The following is a 23285-nucleotide window of genomic DNA, read 5'->3' as shown; positions in this document are numbered from 1 at the left end:
AAATTCTAATGAATTTTGTATTAATTGGTAATTCAAGGTAACGGATGCAACTACATCTGCAACAGATGTTAAAAAGTTAACATTAATATTGGAAGTTTTTTGGTGTAAAGGACAATATTACACTGCAATATTGATAAAAATTTTCTTAGAGATCTATTAAACCACGAGTGTTTTAATAGATAGCCATAAACGACTCCAAATTGAATACAATAATAGACATATTAGAGACACAAATTCTAAAAATATTTATAATAACCCTGTATTTAAGAAACAATATGAAATAACTAGGCAGTTTATTTGGGAAAAAGAGATTCTTTCAAAACTAATTTTCCAAAAATGTTTAAGATTCGCGTATCAACAAAAATGGCTTTTCTTTCTGTTCTTAACCAGTAAGTACCGTTGAGGTGGACCTAAAAATACATTTTATTATTGCCCTATTAAATTGTCCATAAAATAATATCTTTGAGTGAATTTTTAGTAATAGCAATTCCTTGTAATTTTGTATTTATTTATAACAACTCTCTAAGATAAAAACCCAAATTGCTAAAGAAACAATATTAGGTACTTAATATATTTTTACCCTCACAAAAATACCTCATTTTGTTTGAACAATTGTTTGTTTGGATGGCCCTGAAAAAACAACTTATTATGCAAATTTATTTCATATCAATAAACAAAACATGGTCGACCATGACGGTATCAGAAGTTGGACAGGGTCCCATAGGCACATACCGGAACCTAGTCATTTTGAGTATCATTAATTTGAAAGATAAGTTTTGCTTCAGAAACCAAGTGTCTCAAATGACCTTGAGGCGCGGTACAGGTTTTACCCATTTTAGAGACTTTGACTCTTCTTGATCTAGATCTCCCAGACTCATTTCTAATGTTTCTACCTCCTCTTGTAAGTTTTGATGAGTAACGTGACCTACATACCTGAATTTAGAAGGAAATGTAGTTTTCAAAAATATTAGATAAAAGAATGTTCAACTATCCCTCATCAAAAAATTTAAAATAATTCACCTTCCATAGTCGGCGCGGCGACTATCTGGAGTAATAAACTGGGGTGATCTTCACGTGATTTTCGGGGGATGGTTTCCTATTGGGTAAAGGGCGCGCGTTAAGAAGTACGGTGCAGCTCAATGCACGCAGCCGAAATTTTCAAGCTTCCATGGTTTCGTTGCAAAGCGCGTTGCTGTCTCGCTTATTGCTTATTCTCGACTGATGTATAAATTCATTCTTAAAGTAGTAAGATTTAAATTTCCCGCACAAAACTAAAATTTGACGAGGCAGAGTAAATCACACTTTTCGTCACGTCGCACTATCACGTGAACATCTCGTGATTACTCCCGTGGTTCGCCGCGCCAACTATAGTTTTGAAGATAAGGATTGGAGATAATTCAAGAATGCATCGTCTGAAATGCATGGATCCCAAAAACAATGTTGCAACAGCGCACCATTTTTTAGGATCCTAGATTTTAGACGTGGGCTTTTGTAGAAAGGCTCTTCAAAAATAAACTAAAAAGACTAAATCAATATTTTTAATACACTGTTTTTCTTTTGGTTTTCCCCTTTTGTCAATTGTATTTCAATGTTTCTCAAAACTATTTCCTATCAATATTAAATGTCAAAGTGACGTAAATTTGAAATAGTTTTGAGAAATAGTGAAACACAATTGACAAAAGAGGAAAACCACTGTAATAAAAATTCTTAATCAAAACTTTGATAAAACCAGAAAAAGAAATTTTAGCTTTAATTAATTTCTTTTTCATACGTTAGAAGTAGAACACATAAGTCTTTCAAAATCAATGTCTTTTAGCAATGTATTTTTTGGTTTAATGGAGTCTTACACTAATTGCCACACAAATTCTTCCAAAATATCTACATAATATAATGCGGAGACATTATTATCATTTTTCATGGTAAAAATTTAAAACTTGTAGATTACTGACACTGATTTAAGTAATATTTTGCGTCAAACACAAGTTTTATCTACGTTTTAAGCTAATTTTCTGTTACGACTGCATTTAATTGTGGCAGTCGTTTATAACACATAACTAAAGCGACTAAGTTATTGTTTTGATTGAAAACTATGGCTTATTTGATTTCTTTCTTCTACTTTTTTAGTAAGTTTGCTTATTTCAATTTCTTTTTTATTTTAACATACGATTTTTTTTTTACTGTAAGATCCTGTTTGCATTCATTGTTTACTTTTAATTCTCTATCATTAAAGTACTAGTTAATTCAATTTTGGTTTTATCATTTTTCGTAGGCACTCTACTGACCTTCATTATTCCAAATGGTAAGAAGAAATCTTGCAAAATTGCAATTAAAACTTTAAAGCATCTGAAAATTATTTCAAATGTTTCAAGTTTTCATTAATTAATAAAACTTGTAATAACAACAACAGTCAAAATTAATTTCATCACTGAAAGTTTAATAATTGAAGACTTCTACTTTGTAACTTCTGAAAAGAATTTTGCTTTCTAGAAAATCTCCAACAAGAGGTTATACCACAACGTATATAAATAAACTTGACAATATCAATATTTTTAAAATTTATCTCATCATTGTATTTTTTATATTAATCAGGCAACTCCCAGGAATGGTCTTACACAGACCAAGGTAAGTTTTTATATTAAAAAAAAATCAATATTCTCTTTATAAATATATTAGGATAGGTTGCTCACATTAAGTTTTTTTATGCGATGATGCTTTTTAAGATTCTTGGCCCAGCAGTTGTAAAGGAAATTGTCAATCCCCCATTCCTCTTGACACAAATACAGCAGTCAAAACATTTTTCGAAAACTTCCATTTCAATCGGAATTACTATCGACAACATGATGCAACTATCACCAACACTGGACACACAAGTAGCAACGTAATTTTAAGATTTTTACAATTTTCAATCTATCATTTTGCAGTTGAAATTAATTTTTTGAATGATGGGGGTAGTCAAGTAGTTTCTGGAGGTGGACTACCCACAGAATACATCTTGCAATCCTTTCATTTCCACTGGGGTGCTGAACACACCGTGAACGATTACAGGTATATCGATTAGAATTTATAACTATCCTATTGAAAAAGATATCCTTTGGAGGGCCACTTTGTTCATTACGCCAAGAAATATGAGAGTTTTGAGAATGCTTTGAACTTTAGCGACGGGATTGCAGTGTTCTCTTCGTTTTATGAGGTAAGTTTTATTTATTTTTTTTGTCAACGGAACCAATACTTAAAACACGACGAAGTTGAAAGTTTGTTAAAGAGTGGAAACTGAGGAAAACATTTTGATAGTCAACTCAAACATCAACGTAATCTTCACTTTCCACTGCTAACAAGGTGTTAGATCATTTTAGAGTTATTTATATTTTTGCTTTTTATAATTATCTACGTTTTAGATATCAGAGAAGTCTAATGTAGCTTTTGACAACTTGGTCAAGAGTGTACCAGAAGTTGCTTCGAACAGAGACCAGGCTGTTAACCTACAAGAAACGATAAATGTCTTCGATTTCTTACCATCAAATACCCAAATATTTTATCGTTATAGAGGATCATTGACAACACCAAATTGCAATGAAGTTGTGATTTGGACACTATTTTCTGTCCCGTCTTATTTGTCAGAGTCGCAAGTAATGATTACGTTATCGATGGGTTAAATCTGTTTTGAAACAATCTATTTGTAGTTAAAAGAATTAACGCAAATCTACGATGCAGACGATGAACTTCTCGAATGTAATTACAGAAAACTGCAAAATTTGAATGGAAGAAAAGTACTCGTCGTATATACGTTTTAATAGTGTTTTTTTTATTATAATATTTCTATACATTCAATTTATTTCTTCACAAATATGGGGATGTAAAGGATAAGGGCTGTGCAATTTACGCTAATCTTTGTTTTAATTAGTTTTTAAGGGAGAACGACTTACATGTAAAATTTTTCCTTACGTATTAAATTAATTATTACACTTTTATAGCGACTATTCTACAAATTTGTTAAATAATACTCGTACCTACTTATATGAAAATCAAGAAAGCTATGCTGTATTTAAATTGGGGGCAAAACAACTCAATATTGTTAGAATTGGTTGCAAAACAACGCAACATTTTTGGATTCAATCCTTAATTTAAAAAAAAATAAATAAAATTCTCATCACCGCACTTTTCACCTAAAAAATGACAGTGACAGCGACAAAAATGGACAGTTCACATGAAAGCGGCAAAAATGTAATAACATGGGTATGGCCTGCTTCGACTACAATCATTTATAATATCCCTGTATATCATTTTGTCTGAAATCGAATCATTAAGGTGTTCTTCACTCCCCCCTTTCGTTAGAAAAAGATTCAATTTTTTACGGCTCATTAATGACGCTTCACGCAGACGATTTTTTTTTTACGATTAGAATAGTATATTAAAATATAAGTTGCAGAAGGCATCAATTCAAGCAGGAATTTGAAATGAGTGCTTGAAGGACCTTCTGCAACGAATCTTTTATACTATTTTTTCAATTTTGCCGCTTTATACCAACCATTTTATAAATATAAAAAAATAAAAATTTAAAATGTTGGGGATTTTGCGGTGGTTGGTGACATTTTTTATGTGGCATAATTTTAGCCGGCTGTCAAAAAAATTAATTTAAAACGTCAGATTTTTTTTATTTTCGCATTTGATGTTTGAAAATGAATGCTGAAGAAAGTTTATCACTAACGCCGCCGCAAATTAGGCAAATTGCACAAAAGACGGTTAGAAAATTTACTGCCGGAGAAGTCCAAATCCCAGAATGAAAATTAAACGTTTTGTTCATTGTTATTTATTAATTTGCTTTGTTCTCTGGGAGATTTATTTTTTGACGTCTGTCAGTTGACACTTCACGCTACCAACGTCAGTACAGTAAATTTTACTAGTCTATAATAACACGCCAACGCCAACGACCAAATGACGTCATTTGGGTGCTAGAATAGACTTATTCTAAACGCAAAATAGAAAAAATAAGATAATCGTCTTCAAAACTACATCCCTAGACGTTGTGCAGGCATTCGCATTTTTCACCACAGCATAGAAACGCTCTACGTTATAAAATTTAATTTTTGATCTGGATAGCTTGAACTAAAAGAATCATTTTTAATTTCAGTTGTATAAAAATAACTATTATATGATTTTGACGGGAAATATTGATATAATTCGTCTTATTGAGGTTTCAGTATATACTCCTAGTATCTGTGTACATATTTACAGTGGTGGTTAGTTGCTCTTACTATTTTTTCGGCATAGCTGCTTTAACAACGTTGTCAAGTTGTTTTAGTCTTTTCTATCAAGGCGCCGCACAGAGGAGTATTAGACGCAGAAAGTTGATCAAAAGTCGAAAATTTAAAATTTAATTTCATTAAGTTGAACCATATACTGGGGTAGTAGATAAAATATGTTGTCATTTGCCAGTTTCAAAAAAAAAAATGCACGATGGCGGACGCCCAGACGAACCTTATTGTTTCTCAGGGCTGCGTTCTGACCTGCTACGTTATTGGTTATACAAAGTTTCAGTGTCAATTTTTCTGTATTTATAAAGTTTTCTGTGATGGACTCGAGTCAGTAAGCATTTTGATAATTTTTTTAATACCATTAACACAAAGGAACTGCAACTGGAAGTTATAAATAACGTATGTTATAAAAGTGGTGTGTTTTAAACTAATTTCCAAGGTCTTCCAAGGCCCACTTCTAATTTTTACGTGTACTAACCTCTATACAGAAGTGACTTAAAAAGAAAAAAATCACCAAAACACACCAATTATTTTTAAATATACAGGGTCGCTAGAGGTATGGATACAGCTAAATATTTTCAGAACGGTTTAGCAGAGCTCCTTGAAATTTGGCACACAGTTAGAAGTATTTAAAATCTATCATCTAAGATTTTTTTCAATTTTTCAACATCATTTATTTTGAAGATACCAGGCTAACTTGATTTTTTTTAAATGGCATGGGGGGTCAAATTTAATCTTTTTAAAAAGAGTATTTTTTTGTGGTTACATTGCCCAACTATATGAAATTAATTTTAAATTTTCGACTTTTGATCAACTTTCACCGTCCAATACCCCTCTGTGCGCCGTCGCCGTTAAAGGTAAGCAGAAGAGACAGAACTTTAAACAATTTACGAATTATAGCTACGAATAATATAGGTACGGTTTTGTACCAGAAAATGGGCGAGAAAAAACAGACCAAGAATCGGTAACAGCATATGTTAAATTGGAGTTGTATAAAACAATGGGAAAATTGATTGCAAAAAATATTGAAAACATTAAATTAGAAGAAGAATTAAAAGAATTAAAAGAAGATCTTGTAAGTTAATGTGATATTGATGATTAATTTAATTAATATGAGTTACATACTAGTCATGGTTATTTTTTAGGCCCAGGCAAACTTTGAACTGCTAAAAGAAAAGAACAACCTGACAGTCAAGGGAATATTGGAGTTGTTTGAACAAAAATGTTTTCAATTGGACGGTTCAAGCACTAACAGTAGGGAGCAAAAATCTAAGAAATATGTCAGCCAAGCCCATATATCCACAACATTAAAAGCCTGGAAATCTAGCGCAAAGGCTTTTGCGCCTGCAGCCGCAGTCTTCTACAGGCAATTGAAACTATAATATAAGAATGCTAACTTTAGTTGAGAAATTCTTTTATTAAAGTGATATTTTCGAAATGTTTTATTCTTTAATGTATAATGATAATTATACATTTCACTTATTACATATCTAGTGAGTAAAAGAATAAAAAACTGACTGTTTTTTCGGTTTCTTGTTTTAGTTTGTAACTTAAATTTGTTGACGATTTTCAGCTGAAAACCCACGTGGGTTGCCTTATGAATTCTCAGTAGCGGTGTCAGCTTCTTCGTTTCCAGTTTCCACTTTTATTTCTGTTTTCCGTAATGGTCGTGTTTTCCAGATTACCAGTTCAACCGTATTTTTTATCGCACCTAAAATTATAATTCCTGCGAACGTGAAACTTACACCGCAAACGACCTTTGCAGCTAGCCCCAACGCCGGCACAGGCCCTAGGACGGTCCCTACCGCACCGGAAACAATTGTCACACCAACAGCACTGACGACACGAGAATCGTTCGCAGAATTCAGAGTCCACTTCCACAAAAGTGAATATCTGTATTTGTACAATATGTCTTCCATTCCCTGAAAGCGTTGCATGAGAACGCATCTAGACGAGCAGGTGTTTTACCTGAATTAGTAAATCTTCATATTTTTTCTTTAGAGCTGGCGTCCCCATCTTCTTCTTCTTGCGGAATTCGTCGAGCACCGTAGATTTGATTTCATTTGCTTCCTGTTGCGATTCACTTTTTATCAACAAAGCTTCGTACATTTGTTCTGCTTTTTTAATGGCGGATGTGTGATGTATCTCAGCTGTAGCCTAACAGAATGATTACATTTTGTCACGACTACTATTTCAACAATGCGAGGGTAAAGTTTTGTCAAAATTAAAATTACCAAAAAAAGAGACTTAAGCAACGGTACTTCGTCGTCCCTGAAGCATGTTTCGTAATTGCGCATCAAATGAATGAATTCTTCTAGTGTCACCAGCTTTCCGTCACTCATTTTCGGCTCCAGATTTTCAGGTTTCAAGAGAGTTTCTACTAAAATCTTCACCTGCTTTCTAAATTCGCTGTCAATTTCTAAAGATCATCAAATTTGGGTACTCAAATCGTCACATCATCACTGTGTTACCTTCAATATCCCCTTTGAATGTTTTGCTCGTTGCTACTGTCATTCCTGGATGAGGCAACAAACAACACTCAATTTTTTTGAAACTTTTTTTTATATTTTTCTTCAGTGAAATTACATCTTGAGACTGACTGTTTTCTGTGTTTAACACTTCTTGTAATAATTTTTCTCCACCTTCGTACCCGTATTCCTTTTCATACGGAATTTGCCAGTCTCGTATAAGAAATAGTAATTTTTGAAATGAATGTGACATATTGCCACGACTCATTTCTCCATATCCTAAAAAACACTGAAGACGAATTGTTATGTAGTAGCACTTTGAAATGGAATTACCTCCAAGTGTGATAAATCGCACTGTTTAATGTTTTCTTTGAGATTGTAGATTTGAACGGAACTCAGTAAAGCACTCAAACCAAAAATTGTTGCACAATTGGTGATCGTTGTTTCATTGTCAAAAGATCCTTGAGTGTCCATTAAAATTATGGCAACCTGAAAAGTATAGATTAAAATTTGTTCAGCTAATCATTGTGTAGCAAGTGCCTTACTTCTTCACCTGAGGGTAATTCAGCCAAAAAAAGTTCTGACCATATTAATATACCAACAGTATCGAGTGTTGAACCTGCTTTCCAGGAAAATCCAGATAGCGGATCAGCATCATTTTGATTCATCCAATCCGACACATTTTTCTTTTTCAATTTATACTAAAATTACAATTTATAAACGTCCTACATTTATTAAAAACACTGAAGCAATACTTTTTTGTGGAGGTAACGCAAGAAAAAGTTTAACACGAATGATTTGCCTTGCCTGAACGCTCCAGCTATTGAAATAACACAAACTTTTTTGTTCTTGAATTTGTGTTGCTGGAAAATTTTCACAAAGTCAGGATTTAATTTAATTTTACCTTTTTCATCCAGGTTAAACACTTCAATAGTGTGTGGTTGTTCTTGCTGCAAAAAACCAATAAAATATATTATCTAACAAGAGTGATGTCAACTTGAGGCAAATCTTCGATAAAACATCGATTTATTCTAGATCATAAAACAGTTATTTTGTTGGTCATAGTAGATACAGTGTGATTTTGAAAGTTGTACTGATATTTTAACCTGAGCTAGTACGTGTTAAAAGAAGGCAAAATAACCCAACTTGCCTTATACAAATATTAATGATTTACAAGAGAATCAAAGCAATCAGTTTGTTTGGAATGCGCTGAAAAATTTCAAATGTGGCGGGCAGTTTTGATGTACAATCAACCTAAAAAATTTCAAGTTTTTATGTCATTCGAGATTATGTTTGATTTTTATCGTTCAAGTTTTTTGAGTTTTATCATGAATTTTTGATAAAATGTGTAAAGTGATGATAAAATGGTGAAAGGACCCAAATTAAATTAACCAAATATCTTTACATCGAAACATTTTAATTAAATTCTAATCACGGATTAAAGTCATTTTTCTACTTGACACAAGTGATGGGACACCCTGTACACTTAATCTCAAAATAATTATAATTTTCACCAAATTTTACACTAGACAGCGTTGCCGATAGTAATTATTGGGGAAAATGCGAGGTTGGTGGTTTTTTGATTTTCGAATGGACTATAATTTTAAATGAAATGACAACAAAAAAGTTCAGTATGATTTTTTTGACCCATTTTTTCATAAAATTCATTAGCTCCCAAACTATTTTTTTTGAATAACTTTTAAGACCTTTTTCTCGAAAAACGTGAAAATTTGTACAGAGTCATTATAAATGATTGTACCTTCGTAGTTGGCATTGAAACCCACACAAATTTTGGATGTGCCGCCTGCTTCGCAACGTTAGACAAACTAGTAGACAGATTTCCACTACCACCGGTAGCGGCACCTATCGGCGATACTAGTCTCACTCATGTTATTCAAGCTTGTGGCACATTCAATTTAGCCACCAGCGCTCGCCAACGCCTACTGCGATGGTACAAAGGGCTGATAATTGTTCACTTTAACTACTTGTGGAATTTTCGCGTTTTTTCTGGCTAGACAGCCTCAGGGCGTCCTCCTAGATCATTTCCCACCATTCAAACCTTGTGCAAATGCTTTTTTTTTCTCTCTTGTTGTGTTTCAAGGTCGCGTCAAGGTGGCGCCAATGTCTAAAGCTTGTTTGACACGATACTAAATTTTTGAGAAAATTTAGTAGTAAATGAGAGAGGACCAATAAACGATCAGGATCTGACAACGACAGACTATGATCCTGATCGTTCATTGGTCCTGATCGAGGGTCTCTCTCATTTTCTAACAAATTTTCTACAAAATTTAGCATCGTGTCAAACAAGCTTTAGTATAACTAAATGGTAAGGAAAATTCATTTGCACAAGGTTTGAATGGTGGAAAACGATGTAGGAGGACGTCCTGAGGCTGTCTAGCCAGAAAAAAACGGGAAAATTCCAGAAGTAGCTAAAGTGAACAATGACCCAATCATTTATAATGACCCTGTATAAGGAATTATTGGCTCAATCGTTACTTTTTGTGGGGTTCTATCACAGGTTAAAATATCTTCACAACTTTTAAAATTACCCTGCATAATAAAAATATTAAAAGCACATTAAGAAAATTTTATTATTTTGGGATTTAGAGTTGCATCGCAAAAATTGTGATAAATAACCGTTACAAAAACGATTAATTTGGTTGTCGCTTTTACATTTGCACTGTGGAAGCAGTGAACAAAAACATTCAAAACTCACCTCACTTTCGTTTCTTCCAATTATATTTCCATTTTCCATATTTCCAAAATAACAGAAAACATTCGGTGGTCACAACCACTAGTTGTAGTGTTATTCATTTAGTGCAAATTGTTTATTGATACGATAAGGACATGCTGATAACAAATACCTGAATAAATAAAAATCTCTGACTGCAAATGTACCTAATACTTATTTAAACATTAAGGGAGGTAAGTAATATTTGCTAGTCGAGGAGGTCTTTGCCCCAGCGATAGCGAGGGCTAGCAATAATAAAGTTATAAATTGGAAAATATTTGCGAATTGTTTATTAGCAATTTACGTTAGTCCAGTAGGTTACTTGCACTTTTTGACCTTGATGAACAAATAACTATTATTTTTCCCAAACTCACATTTAATTAAGTTAAATTTCACATTGTGTTCTTTAATAGTTTCGTAATGTTGCGTCATGTGTTGCTTGCGTTTTTCCCCAGATTAAAACGTAATCGATATATATATATATACATCGCTACGTTATCAAAATCAAATATTTTCCTGAATCTTTTGTTAAAGACTTCCGGTGCGCACTTTATACCTTATGGAAGTCTAAGGGCCGGTTTTTCAATCGATGATTAATTTTTGATTAAGGTTTAATTTGTAATTAACACAATGTTACCGTTTTTCAACCTATGATTAACAAAAAAGTTTATGTTTATTCTTGATTAACTTAATTATACGATGTTCTATGAATTAATCGGAATTTGATGATTAACGTCAGAAGTGACATTGCCGATTTATGAAAGCAAAGAATAATGATTGATTATCTTTATGGCATTAATACTTACAGTAGCGATGAGAGCCACGGAGGCCAAAAACTATACATTTCAGGCCCAATCACTTCGAAGAATGGGACCAAAAAGATTTTTTTAGTCGCTTTAGTTTGTCTTGGCGAACAGTTGAAAGATTGTTAGAAAAAATAGAAGAAGCTATTTCCTATCCAACTGACCGATGAGTGTTATGGAGTAGTCTGTATCAAATTCAGGTGTTACCAGCAAAATTTTTGTTTCAGAAATTATCTATCGCCTCAAAATTAGTTGCTTTTGAGTCTCCGATTTTATGCAACAGGATCATTCGTCGCTGGAGAGTTTTGTGGTGCACACAAATCTACAGCCAGTGAAACTGTTTTGTGCTTTTTATTTTTTTCAATTTTCAACAATATGTTTATTTTGTACCACTAGGCTCACAAGCAATTGCTCTTCTTCTTCAGAGAAATTGCCAGATCGCTTAGTTGAATTAGAGGTAGAATTATTTCAGAAGAACATGTACGTCATCAAGAGGCGTGGCCTTTTCCTGCGCGTGAATCCATTGGCGTATCGTGTAGGATGGAAATAAGGGAATTTAATTGAAATAACAACTAATATTTGTATCTAATGATTTTATTGCAAGAACAGCTAGTTAAACATTAGTGAGTTATCGCACAGCATACCATATGTTTTCCGATAAGAAAACGATAAAAAGTTTGTATAGAAAACAAGGATTTATTCTTCGTCCAAAATAAATGTACAGGATGTAATTTTTTCAAGGAGACAAACCTAAAGAGCTATCAAAGGCTCAAATTTGCGAACATGTTGACAAGATTGTTGCGGAATACTTGCAAAAAGAACATATGTATGATCAAGCATCGGACGAATTAATTTTCACCGTAAATACTGGTGACTCTGACGAATTCAGTGAAAGTGAACATGATAATACAGACAGTGAATACTGGATATCCCTTTTTATGATGATTAAACTCTTTTTACAATATTTTTTACTCTTATAACGGGCGGACTCTAATCATTTATGATACAACTTCTACTTTCCCAGACATCACTGTAATCATCGTCTGATTCACTACAAATAGATGATTCTTTATCTGAATCTCCTGTATTTACCATAAACTCCATTTCATCCTGAAGATGGTCCATAATATGTTCTTTTACCAAATACTCATCAACAAATTTATCTACATGTTCACAAACTGACGACCACGTTTCACTAGTAACGGAATCAAATTTTTGTCGTGCCAAGTCCTCCACATCTGCAATTTTAAAAGTTGTGTTTCTTGCAGCAACCCAGTTCTTCACAATAGCCCATATTTTTTCAATGGGATTGAATTACGGATGGTAGGGTGGCAATCGCAATACGTTATGTCCGTGTTCATGCAGCAGTGTATCTAATTTGTACCTCGGACTTCTAGTTTTATGTTGTTTTATTATGCCGCATAATTCTGGTTTAGTGTGAGTTGTGTCATGGGTTAGATTTCGTTCCACCAGCCAATCAATCATCACCTGTTTTCTTGTATTAGAATTAGGATTTTTTTCAATTTTCACGTTGTGGTAGGAAGCAATTGGTGCGATTCTGTTTTAAAATTTATCAACATTGCTATATAACAAGGTTGTAGTGCATTGGGTACAACTCCCAATACACTATCATCTGTCCAACGTTTTGATTGTGAATGGGAGCTATGGATGTAGGATTCATCAGTATAGACAATTGGTCTTTCCTCATGAACATAACGTTGCAACTGCTTTAAATATTGAATCCGTTTGGCACGTATGTCATAGGACCCTAGTAAAATTTTCCTTTTGTCTGCCATTGTTTTCCAACTGCAAATAAATATTTTTATTTGTTACTGCATACAAGCCAACATTGTGAAAGATTACCGAAATCCCATCTTCTTAAGTACTCGTGAAAGTGTTGTTAGACCTCCACCAAATGACAACCCAGAGTCTTGGATCTTTTTGAGAATCCCTACACAAAAAAACATAACTTTGTAGTCATCGTTTTTTAAAGTAGAACTACAAACCTTTCAACGTTGGCTGCTTTTTTTCACTTATATAAAAGTTATGTAGATATAATTGAACGAATAGTCTCCATTTCCCCATCACACAGTTTGCTTTTGGGACAGTCACGTTTTCTGTTTTTACCTGGTGTCGAAAAACAAGGAACTGCACCTGATGCAACGTCTGCGGCCTCCTTGGCGATCCGTCGATACGAACTTTAGGATATTTTCATAGCTGCAATAAGCCTTGCTTTGAAATTTGCCAACGAAATTATAGTAGTTCCATTCGCAGCTTCCTCCTTCATAAAATTTTTGTTGGAAATTATTTCTCGCCCTTGACTGTGTATCACTTTGCCCTTGATACCAAGTTTTTTGGATGAACATGTTGCCATTGTAAGCAGTCTGAGACGTTTTTTAAGCTAACAACAAACGATATAAAAATTGACCATAACCTTACAAAACATAATATTTAACTCACAATTTTTAGAAAAATTCACAAGAATGTGTCTTGAAAAAGACAGTTTTACACTATTGTCAGAAATCGATGAAATACTTGAAGAAAGACTAAACGTTGCGAAAATGTTGAGAAAAACATGCGAGACACTGTTTCTGACAACAAATTAAAATCGTACCAAAACACGTTCTTGGCGCAGACCACGTGATAGTGTCACGGGGTGTTCTTCTGAAATAATTCCACCTCTACTCATACTTGTACTCGCCATGCTAACTACAAAATGATCTTTCATTTTGATAAATCCTGCATGTTTAATACATTTACTTATCCAAGAAATGGTTTTTAACTAAAATTACCATGAACCAAAATTACAAATTTGAAATTGTCACAAATCACAAACCGCCAAGTTGTCAGATTTATCAGAAAAGCATCAGAAAAGTACCAACGTAACAAACTTTCGATTAATTTTTAGTTAGTTAATCATAATTGAATTTTCGTTTGAAAAACACTATCCATGATTAATTTGAAATTAATCAAGAAGTAACGATTAGCTAATCAAAATGTTAATCATCGATTGAAAAACCGGCCCTAAGAAATTTGTATTTAATTACCAAAAGGAGTTCCTACTCTACATAAGTCACTGCTAGTTTAATTTCATAAAAAGCTTGGTGTGCGTCTAATTTTATGAATACATACAAGCTGTTTCCTAAAAAACAAAAAAAAGCAACAATAGCTATTTATGTAATAAGTAATATAGGTCTTTGTGGACGAGCCCTATAGTTTATGGCAGAGCAAGCTTGCGAGCGAGGCTAATAAATAGGGCAAGTTCACAAAGCCTAATTATGTACGAATTACATACAAAGCTTTATGTTCGATTGTGAAGTTAAGTTTCATAATTAATTAATTGATTCTTACCCCTCGTTTCCAATCACTTATAATTATAAATTATAATTACGAATTATAATTAACAAAGTTTGGTCCATAGTTGTGAATGACGGTGTGCACAATAAAATTATAATTAAAAAATTATACTTAACAAATTGTGCTTCATTTGTGTTTCACTTATAATTATCAAATTCTTGCAAACTCCAAGGTTTTTACGTATAATTAGATAATTTGACCAATCAGATTAGCTGTCTTTAAAAATTCAAATTTGTCAAGTAGGTTTTTTGTCAAATGAAGGCATTCGATGAAAAATTGGCGGCAAGTGGTTTCAATATCCATTACGCTTACCTTCGTGACACCTACTATAACTATTTACTGGGTATATCTGATTGCACCAGACTAAAACTAAAAACGTCAAAACTAGTGACACTTGTGCTGCAAATTTTTTCTGATTTTTCATTGGTCAGCAATTGTTATTAATTTATTATTGTGAACAGCAAAAAATTAAAGTATTTTTGTAAAGTATAATTTTCTAAGTATAATTTATAATTATAATTTCTTAAGTGATTGGAAACAAGGGGTAAGAATCACAATAATTTCGAAGTGTTCTGTTTTTGTTGCTGCGGTTACGAAGTTGTTTATTACTATTTATTTGAAAACGAACAGTGTTTGTGTTTGAAATACGAGCTGAAATCGCCTTTATTTCTAGTTGTAATAATGAGCAAAGTAAGTGAAATTGCGGCAAAAGCCAAAGAATCTTTACTGCAAAGTTTTCTGTTAATTCTATTCTTTCCTGATTTAAATAAAATTATGAAATTTAGTTGTTTTGACGTTTATTTTGAAGTAATACCCAAAACTGCAAGCGTCCGCTTTACTTTATCAATACGGACAAGAACCTAAAGAGATAGATTATGGACGACAAACGATATCATAAATCATGAATTATAATAATACAATCGAACATAAAATAGTTTAAAAAACACTACAAAACCTTTTTTTTTTAAATAGAAACATATTTTTTTATTTTTATTCTGGTAGAGGATTTTTTTCTGATTTCAATGATATTTAACACGTTGACTTTTGTGCAATAAATATTCAAGAAAATAAATAATACTTATTTACATTACGAGAGAGGAAGGTAAAGCTTTTGTTCGATACCTCCCTAGAAAGTGGGTCTGTATCCATGGTTACCAGTGAGTGAAGGTTTCACTGTCGCTCATTCTCTTTCGCTCACGCATAATTGAAATTCGATTTTATGAAAAAGAATTTGTATATTGAAAATAATTACATACCAATAATAACTAAACGTTATTCACGTGGAGTTTAACATTTCAAGGTCAAATAATTTTATTTTTTGGCTCTGTAATTATGTTTTGTAAATAGTGACTTGCACCATGCAGCTAACCAACATAATGCGAATTTAGCAATGCTCAATCCAACGTGAACGGTATTTACCTGCATGTCACTATTTGCAAAATTATTTGGCCTTGAAATGTACAATTCAACGTATACAGTGCGTTCGTTTTGTATTTTTTGTTTGAATTTCATCTATCGGGTGTTCATTTAAATTTCCGGTCAAATTTGGCGTAGAAGAGTCGTTTGTGAACGCACTACGGATTACGGATCACAAATCAGTTGTTTAAATCTTACCGTTATTTATGTTTTTACACGAATGGTGCGTTCACAATCGACTCTTCACGCCAACTTTGACCGGAAACTTAAATGAACACCCGATAATTTTTAAACAAAACCTGAATGACACATTTTATAATTAATTGTTTATGCGGTTGACACAACACATTCCAAAGACGACTATAGAAAATTTGGGATTTTGATTTATGGAAAATTATATGGTTTGTGTTTAAATTTTTCTTTGTGTCGTGCGATTTTCTTATAGAATCAACCCTTGTGAGTAGATTAATACTGGAATTTTTTTTCGATAATAAATCTACTCACTTGGGAAATTATAAGTGAAAATCTTTTTGGCGTATTAATTTTTTTTATTTGTAATTTGTAATCATAAGATTTTTTAACCAATAAACGTCATTGTATAACAATTTAAAAAAAATCCAACCGAATTATACAGGGCAAGTCACGTAAGGCTTATTTCTGAATTTATTTTGTAGTCAACCAAAAATACTAATGACGCTGACCACTTGATACCGTTTATAATGTGATTTATGGTGCTATTCTCTAAGCAAAAGTCGCCCACTGTAACTCTATAACTCTATAAGCTACAGTCTGTAACACAAAATGGTATTCTCTAAGGGAAATTGTCTCTGTAACATACATTCTATAGTTTACAGTCGCTGTAAATTAATGGTGCTATTCTCTAACTCCTAACATTATGTAAAACTGTTATCTCCTAGACAACCATGTAAAATTACATTCTACAAAAAATATGGAATTCACTATGTCATTTGAACCTCTATAATTAACATAATGTTACTAACATTCTCTGTAAAATTATGGTCCCAAATTGTGTCCTGTAAACAATTAACAGAGGGCAAATGTCAAAGTTGTCAGTGTATTCTACAAAGTTTATTCTGGAAAAATGAATGGTAATGATGGTATTCTGGTGTTTATATACAATCTTCTTGAAGAGGACGAAAGAAGGTATAAGTATAGGTATAAGGTAGTGTTTTTTAATGTTTAGGAGTCGTTGCAGAAATTACATGTGAATTGAAAGGCGACAAATGAGGGATTTTAAAAACCCATTTGAAATGCCGGAGGGCGAATTCAAGAATCAATTTCGGTTATCTAAAGCCCTCGTAATTACCTTAGTTAAATATTTTAGAACCACATATAAACCAACCCAGAAGGCAAACTGCAATACCTAATTATTTGAAAATTTTATGCACTTTAAATTTTCTTGGTCATGGTTCATTTCAAAGATGTGTTGAGACAAGTTTATGGACTAGCATGAGCCAAAGTTCTATTAGTAGAGCTGTATCTGAAATTACCCAACTAATTACGCGACTGCTTATGCCTGAGTGGATAAAGTTTCCTACAACTTTAGGCGAAAAGAATATTGTCAAAGAAGGATTTTATGAAAAATATGGTTTAAGAGGTGTAATTGGAGCTATTGATGGGACCCATGTTAATATCATGGCACCACCGTCTACTGATGAAGATCATCCGCCCCACGTGTATATTGATCGACTAAGACAATACAGTATTAACGTAATGCTAGTTTGTGATAGTAACTGTAGAATCTTAGCATGTGATGCACGGTTTCCGGGATCGGTTCATGATTCTGCCATATTTAGAACTTCAGATGTCCGCGCTTTTTTGTCTCGCCAGTTTGAAAATGGGGATAATGTTAGTCATTTAATTGGAGATTCAGGCTACAGATTAGAACCCTGGTTGTTCACTCCCTATACAGTAGCTGTAGAAGGAACACCACAGGCTCAGTTCAATATTTTACTCAGGAGTGGTAGAAATGTGATAGAACGAACAAACGGTGTATTAAAAGGAAGGTTTCGTTGTCTATCCAAACACCGTCAGTTATTATATCATCCAGCTAAAGCAGCAATTATAATATATACTGCAGCCATCCTTCATAATATCGCATTATGGGCCAATGAGGAACTTGATGAAAGAGACATACTTGTGGAACTACTTGATGACAATGATCCTATAGACCACGCAGCACTTGATCCTAACTACCTTAATTTAGGAAGAGCCGCAAGAGACAATTATGTTAGAGCAAATATTGGATAACATCTATTAAACTGGCTACTGTTTAATTAAAAATTTGCATTAGTAAAATTTTATTTTATTTCTTGAACACATTGTATAACAAAGAATCTACATATTTAAAATTGGATCATCGAAAACAAATTCCGGATTTTCAAATTTATACTTGGCCACATCAAATTTAAATTTTGCGATATCCAAATCCAACCTTTTCCCTTCATTATTATTGCTTGTATATGCTTCTAGTAATTCTTCCCCAACAGTTTTTAGTGATTTTCTCTCACTTTGTCTTTTCCGTTTTACAGAATTTTTAAAAAATATACTTTTAGTGTTTTTGTCCATTTTTTTTTGAAGAGGATTTGGTGATAGTGCGCGCTTTTCCGCTGTTTCATCTAATTCCTCATTATGGTTATGAATAACTGTGACCTCCTGACTTTCTGTGGCATTCTCAAAATGATCCTCCTGATGATCAGACGGAGATAATTGACACTGAAGGCCCCCACTTACATTCACCTTCACACTCCCCGTAACGGCAACTTTACCCCAGGCTAATAATCCTCTTTCTTCAAAGGGTGTTAAATTTGCGATGGAACATGTACCACCACCTGTACGTTTTTTGCTCTCAACAATTTTTCTATATTTCGCTCTGGTGGTGTTCTTCCAATCATTAAATCTCTAGACTCGAACAACAAGTTATTCGATAATGATAAACGTTAACACTATAAAAATAGAACTTACCTTTTTCCACTCTTCACATGCTAGAACTGGTCCATTTCCTTCACTATTTAACGCAGCCGTTAATCTTTTCCACTTTTCTTGGACATAGTCAGGATTAAGAGTCGGATTTATTGTGCCGCTCCTGAAAACACCATCTCCTTCCATAAATTGTAAGTATTGCTCATACTGGTTGTGGCTGGTTTTCTGAGTTCTTTTTCGCTTCGTTATTTGTTCTGCCTCCATACTATATTTTGAGTGGTGTATTAGGAACGAAAGTCAGATTAGGTATTGAAAATTACTTACTTTGAATGAATATAAATAACATTTTCGATCAAATGAGAAAATGTTGCTAAGGTAATAACAGTTCTATTTACAGAATTCCAAAATTGCATAAAATGTTAGCATCCTGTTATAAGGTAATTTTGCAGAGCCATGTTAGTAACATACTGTAAAATTGCAGACTGTAAAATAATTTTTACAGAATAGCACCATTATGGTGAGACAAATCGTCACCATAAGCACTGTAAAGCCTCTCGCCTCTGTAAGTCATCAATTCATCATAAATGTCAGTACATGTAATCTTGACGTTTTATTTCATGTTAATTCTGCCTGGTTCTACCGATTATACCGACTCACTATCACATCACTAAAATTAGTAGGTAAAGTAAAGACTTCTTTGCGGGATGCTTGTCGTTTATTTTTCGATTACAAGTGCCGTAGAGTATAGTCTATAACCCCCACCAGTGGTAGCGGCTAACGGCCTGAACAACTTCCAAATGTAATTTGAGGAAATATTTGGATTTAATTCGCCAGAACGGAAAATATCATCCGTTTCCATTAAGTTCGAATATTCTTCGTACTGCTCGGAAATTGTATTTTGACACCTTTTTCGTTTTGTAATTGTTCATTTTGACACTTTCCATTTTTGAAAGGTACGAAATTTGCATTGTTGACTTGGGAAAAGCTTGCTCCACTAATTTTCAAATGTATTAAATAGCTCTGTGAGGCAAATGCTTACAGAGGTATTTAGAGAATACGAATTTTATGTATCTCTGTAAGGACGTTTCTTACATTGCTCTGTTAGCTACATACTGTAACTTTTTACATTATGTAGTGAAATTTTAGAGAATAGCACTATTAATTTAGTAATCAACGTAAGTAAGTAATTTGGCTAAAAATGTCAAAATGACAGTCGATGAATTTAATTTTTGATTTGATTAATCAGAACAGGATAACGTCATTTTGACATTTTTAGCCAAATTACATATTACATTAGATTTTCAAGACACACTGAAATTAATTCTATTATCAACCGGTCTTTGACTTCTATTCATGTTAATTCAACTTTAGAACCAAACGGACTATCTCGTGATGACGGAAAACGCCCTGATGGGATGACTTTAGTACCGTGGATTAAAGGTCAACCTTTGGTTTGGGACGTTACTGTCGTAGATACACTTGCAGACAGTTACGTATTGAAAACATCTGAAGTCTCAGGTTTTGCCGCTGAAATGGCTTGCAAACGCAAACATAACAAATATAGTTCAATTATTTCGTCAAACTACATATTTAAAGGTTTAGCCTTTGAAACCTTAGGCCCTTGGTGCAAAGAAACAATAGATTTCATTAATGTCATCGGAGACCGACTTATCGCGGAATCAGGAGATTCAAAATCTAAGAAATTCCTTTTTGAGAGGATTTCCCTTGCCATTCAACGTGGAAACGCTGCAAGCATTCGGGGCACTTTTCCAGATTCCGCATTATTATCGGAAATTTTCGCATTGTAAATTAAAAATGTTATTTTATGTTAAATTACTAAATTAAACCTTATTATAAACGGTATCAAGTGGTCAACGTCATTAGAATTTTTGGTTGCGTACAAAATAAATTCAGAAATAAGTCTTATGTGTCTTGCTCTGTATTCGTTATTAAACGTTGAAATACACAATAAAAACTCTACAGTTTTTAATTTGTCAGTCAACACCGTTTAAATAAAGGGCAAAAACTAATGGTACTGTCCTCGTATATCAAACTGCTTGAAAATGTTGAAAATTAGATTTATGAGTTTATGACAGTGGTCAGGTCCCTTTGTCGAAATATGGATTGGTGATTATTTCCTTACAGAGGGTCGGCTCGATTCTTTTGCGGGCGGCTAGTACCTAGTAATGTACGGGGTTATTATAAATGATTGTACCATCGTAGGTGGCTGTGCGCATGCTTTAGGTGCGCCGCTACGCCCACTAGTTGTTACAAACATTTATAATGATCCCGTATTACATACTATTGGGAGCATAAAAAGTGGGACATTAAATTTCTGTCAGTTTTGAAAAAAAAAATTGTCATTTTGCCTTTGATTATTGTCATATAAAATAGCAGTTATAATAAAGGTTTACAAAAAAAATATCATGGGTCTGTTCATAATCATTTAATTTTTAGGTACAAAATCAATTACTATAGTTACTATAATCTTTAAAATTATTCATAACATGTTATGATAATAGTAGTTATATTAAAGAACGAGTTTTATAAGGGTTGATTTGGCGCACGAGTCCCAAGTGTAGAAAACGAGCCGAGGGGAGTTTTCTATGGGACGAGTGCGCCAATGCCCTTACAAAACGAGTTTTTATGTTATTTTTTAGAATTTGCACCCTTGTTTTTATTTTTAAATAAAAAAATTAAATTTTCAAATTCTAATGAATTTTGTATTAATTGGTAATTCAAGGTAACGGATGCAACTACATCTGCAACAGATGTTAAAAAGTAGTTTGAACAGTTTGAACATTAATATTGGAAGTTTTTTGGTGTAAATGACAATATTACACTGAAATATTGATAAAAATTTTCTTAGAGATCTATTAAACGACGAGTGCTTTAACAGATAGCCATAAACGACTCCATATTGAATACAATAATAGGCCTATTAGAGACACAAATTCTAAAAATATTTGTAATAACCCTGTATTTAAGAAACAATATGAAATAACTAGGTAGTTTATTTGGGAAAAAGAGATTCTTTCAAAACTAATTTTCCAAAAATGTTTGAAATTCGCGTATCAACAAAAATGGCTTTTCTTTCTGTTCTTAACCAGTAAGTACCGTTGAGTATGGACCTAAAAATACATTTTATTATTGCCCTATTAAGTAGATAAGTTGTCCATAAAATAATATCGTTGAGTGAATTTTTAGTAATAGCAACGCCTTGTATTCCTTGTCATTTTTTTTATTCATTTATAACAACTCTCTAAGATAAAACAAAAACCCAAATTGCTAAAGAAACAATATTAAGTACTTAATATATTTTTACCCTCACACAAAAATACCACATTTTGTTTGAACAATAGTTTGTTTGGATGGCCCTGAAAAAACAAATTATTATGCAAATTTATTTCATATCAATAAACAAAACATGGTCGACCATGACGGTATCTGAAGTTGGACAGGGTCCCATAGGCACATACCGGAACCTAGTCATTTTTTGTATCATTAATTTGAAAGATAAGTTTTGCTTCAGAAACCAAGTGTCTGAAATGACCTTGAGGCGCGGTACAGGTTTTACCCATTTTAGAGACTTTGACTCTTCTTGATCTAGGTCTGCCAGACTCAGTTCTAATGTTTCTACCTCCTCTTGTAAGTTTTGATGAATAACGTGACCTACATACCTGAATTTAGAAGGAAATGTAGTTTTCAAAAATGTAAGATAGAAGAATGTTCAACTATCCCTCATCAAAAATTTTAAAATAATTCACCTTCCATAGTCGGCGCGGCGACTCACTGGAGTAATAAACTGGCGTGATCTTCACGTGAGTTTCGGGGGATGGTTTCCTATTGGGTAAAGGGCGCGCGTATGGTGCAGCTCAATGCACGCAGCCGAAATTTTCAAGCTTCCATGGTTTCGTTGCAAAGCGCGTTGCTGTCTCGCTTATTGCTTATTCACGACTGATGTATAAATTCATTCTTAAAGTAGTAAGATTTAAATTTCCCGCACAAAACTAAAATTTGACGAGGCAGAGTAAATCAGACTTTTGGTCACGTCGCACTATCACGTGAACATCTCGTGATTACTCCCGTGGTTGGCCGCGCCAACTATAGTTTCGAAGATAAGGATTGGAAATAATTCAAGAATGCATCGTCTGAAATGCATGGATCCCAAAAACAATGTTGCAACAGCGCACCATTTTTTAGGATTCTAGATTTTAGAGGTGGGCTTTTGTAGAAAGGCTCTTCAAAAATAAACTAAAAAGACTAAATCAATATTTTTAATACACTGTTTTTCTTTTGGTTTTCCCCTTTTGTC

The 23285-nt window shown here is 33.3% G+C and overlaps 2 protein-coding genes and 1 long non-coding RNA gene across 4 annotated transcripts in view; 1 reads left to right on the top strand and 2 right to left on the bottom strand.

Moving 5' to 3' along the window:
* The first annotated feature begins 1599 nt into the window (after window positions 1–1599).
* LOC138137091 (putative carbonic anhydrase 3) lies at window positions 1600–3791 on the top strand. Its single transcript, XM_069056378.1, has 8 exons — window positions 1600–2123; window positions 2270–2299; window positions 2590–2622; window positions 2721–2870; window positions 2922–3045; window positions 3085–3190; window positions 3396–3626; window positions 3681–3791. Exons 1-8 carry the CDS (start codon window positions 2090–2092, stop codon window positions 3789–3791), a joined length of 819 nt encoding a protein of 272 aa, XP_068912479.1. The 5' UTR covers window positions 1600–2089.
* A 2864-nt stretch (window positions 3792–6655) lies between these two features.
* The window catches only part of LOC138136378 (atlastin-like), a 50790-nt gene continuing 34160 nt past the window's right edge, over window positions 6656–23285 (bottom strand). Inside the window, exons 1-8 of one of the 2 annotated variants that reach the window (XM_069055552.1) lie at window positions 10437–10963; window positions 8476–8670; window positions 8266–8421; window positions 8054–8209; window positions 7724–8009; window positions 7487–7671; window positions 7221–7409; window positions 6656–7174 (exon numbers count right to left, since the gene is read on the bottom strand). In XM_069055552.1, coding sequence (XP_068911653.1) covers window positions 6848–7174; window positions 7221–7409; window positions 7487–7671; window positions 7724–8009; window positions 8054–8209; window positions 8266–8421; window positions 8476–8670; window positions 10437–10475 — 1533 coding nt within the window. In that variant the 5' untranslated portion in view covers window positions 10476–10963 and the 3' untranslated portion in view covers window positions 6656–6847. Of the gene's footprint in view, window positions 7175–7220; window positions 7410–7486; window positions 7672–7723; window positions 8010–8053; window positions 8210–8265; window positions 8422–8475; window positions 8671–10436; window positions 10964–23285 lie in introns of those variants that run through there. The other variant, XM_069055553.1, reaches the window with a different exon arrangement.
* Window positions 12877–13933, bottom strand: LOC138136382 (uncharacterized). Its single transcript, XR_011161269.1, has 3 exons — window positions 13261–13933; window positions 13118–13205; window positions 12877–13060 (listed from the first exon to the last, which is right to left on the bottom strand). It is a non-coding gene; the product is annotated as an uncharacterized lncRNA (long non-coding RNA).

This window comes from Tenebrio molitor, chromosome 8, assembly GCF_963966145.1.
Source record: "Tenebrio molitor chromosome 8, icTenMoli1.1, whole genome shotgun sequence".
NCBI lineage: Eukaryota > Metazoa > Arthropoda > Insecta > Coleoptera > Tenebrionidae > Tenebrio > Tenebrio molitor.
Note: the sequence above shows the minus strand (reverse complement) of the source record. Positions and strands in the feature narration are given on the sequence as shown.